Raw genomic sequence first — 2245 nt, 5'->3', positions numbered from 1 at the left:
GACCACGGAAACGTCTTCGGACAGCGCTGGCTCTTCGGCTTTGAAGCGGAGATGAGCACTGCAACCCTAGAGTCGGACTCGACTGGCTTTCGAGCAAGGGAACCTTTACCTTTACCTATTATTTCTAAAAATTAAATAAAAATATTTTTTAAAAAATGGCTACCAGCTAGGGTTGCCAGCTCTGGGTTGGGAAATACCTGGAGATTTTGGGGGTGGAGCCTGAGGAGGGTGGGGTTTGGGAAGGGGAGGTCGTTCAATGGAGTACAATGCCATAGAGTCTCCACCTTCCAAAGCAGCCATTTTCCACAGGTGAAATAGGGTTGCCAGGCCCCTCCGGACAACCCTGGGGGATGGGGAGGGACTTACAAAGAGAAAGAGAAAGGCCCAGGCCTTGTTGCCGGCACCGAGCAGGAAGTGACATCATCACCCAGTGATGTCTGGCATTTGAGGAAAAAATCTATGGTAAAACTGGCTTCTACCATCAAGTTTTTAACCAAATACCAGAGCGTCACCTGGACATCACTGGGGGGATGACGTCTCTTCCTAGAAGGAAGGCGCTCAGAACCCCAGAGAGAAGCTGTCCTTGAAAAGAACCTCCATCCTCAATCACTGCTTTTGGGGGACCCTGTACTGCCTGGCACCAGCCCCCCCCCCCTCCGAGCGCTAGCTCAGTACCGTCTGGTTCTTCTGAAAGATTTTCCACCGGTCATCAGCAGGGTCGAGTTGGAAGAACTGCCTGGCTTTGTTATAGGTGGGCAAACCAAGGTCCCGCCCACGCTGGATCCAGCTGGCCACGAAGTCAGTGCGGGAGTACTTCACTGTCCCGTACCAGTAATCTGCAGAACAAAGACAAACAGGGCGTGGGTTGTTACAACAGGACAGGCTCTCTCTGCAAAATATGCCAATTTTTGCAGGCCTCTGGTTAATACTCTCCCTGAGTGTTCAGACACACATTCTTTTTAGAAGAGACGGCATCCCAGAGGCATTCCTAACCAATGGCAAACACAGCGCTTCTCAACTTCCTGACAATCACAGCACAGTTTGTTTTGTGAACTAAAACCAAAGGCTTGCCTCATTCTCGTACCCCAGAATGTTTTTAATTTTATAGTGTGAAAGATTATCGCCTAAGCTTCAGAGGAGACAACCGCATTTTTCTGCATGGCCCTCGGTTCCAGATGGCCTCCAAGTCCAGAAGGATGACTCATGCAGAGATGCAACGTACAGCCTCCCCCGAGGAAAAATACTTCGGCCATGTCTCTGCACCAGGCTTGATCTAACCAAACCTGGTGCAGGAACGCAGCAGATGATCAGAAGCTGACTGGAAGGAGACAACCCCAGAGCCATACATACAGTGCACAGCCTATTCTGCAGATGAGCCAGTGTGATGTAAGGGGTAGAGTGGCAGACTAGTACCCCAGGCAACCTGGGTTCAAATTCCAATTGGAATGGAAGCTTGCCGGGTGACCTTGGGCCCATCACAAACTCTCCGCCGGGCCTACCTCACAGGGTTGTTGTGAGAAAATGGAGGGGGAGAGAATAATGTTCTGAGCCGCTTTGAACTCTGACAGGGGAGAAAAGCAGGATATAAATGCATCGTCCTTCCATTTTTCTTTTTTCCTTTTGGGTGATTGTGTGTGTGTGTGTGCACGTTTGTGTGTGTGTGTTCTTACATGCCTGGAAGTCATGGCGACTTCTGGTGACCCCCTACTGAGGGCTTAGACGTTTTTCGGAGAGGTGGCTTTGATATTACCTGCTTCTGCCTCCCGGCCCTGGTATTCCTTGGAGGTCTCCCAAGTACTTGCCAGGGTCGGCCCTGCTTAGCTTCCGAGATCTGATGAGATCGGGCTTGCCTGAGCTATCCAGGTCAGGGCGATGCGTCGTCCTTCCCGATGGATTATTTGGGCTCACTGGACCATTTAATTATTAAAGCAGTTTAAGATGGGAGTGACTGGGTGAGTCGTCTGAAGAATCTGCTGCATTCTACCCCTTTAGGATTTCAGCCGTTGACTGAGCAAACCTCACTTTGTGTGTGTATGTGTGTGTGTGTGTGTGTGTGTGTGTGTGTAAAGTGTTGTCAAGTCACAGCTGACTTCTGGCGACCCAGTAGGGTTTCCAAGGCAAGATACTAGCAGTGGTGGTTTGCCCTTGCCTGCCTCTGCATAGCAACCCTTGACTTCCTCGGACGTCTCCCATTCAAATACTAACCAGGGCCGACCCTGCTTAACTCCCGAGATCTGACAGGATC

General features: G+C 50.6%; 1 protein-coding gene across 1 annotated transcript in view; it reads right to left on the bottom strand.

Moving 5' to 3' along the window:
* The window catches only part of LOC107106710 (dual oxidase 2-like), a 90177-nt gene that overhangs the window by 45900 nt on the left and 42032 nt on the right, over nt 1-2245 (bottom strand). The window contains exons 7-8 of the mRNA XM_015406891.1: nt 1245-1318; nt 676-836 (exon numbers count right to left, since the gene is read on the bottom strand). Of these exons, the coding sequence (XP_015262377.1) occupies nt 676-836; nt 1245-1318 (235 nt within the window). The remainder of the gene's footprint in view (nt 1-675; nt 837-1244; nt 1319-2245) is intronic.

The sequence above is a fragment of the Gekko japonicus genome, unplaced genomic scaffold (genome assembly GCF_001447785.1).
Source record: "Gekko japonicus isolate JY-2015 unplaced genomic scaffold, Gekko_japonicus_V1.1 scaffold1207, whole genome shotgun sequence".
NCBI classification, from domain to species: domain Eukaryota; kingdom Metazoa; phylum Chordata; class Lepidosauria; order Squamata; family Gekkonidae; genus Gekko; species Gekko japonicus.
This window is presented reverse-complemented; position numbering and strand designations above follow the sequence as displayed.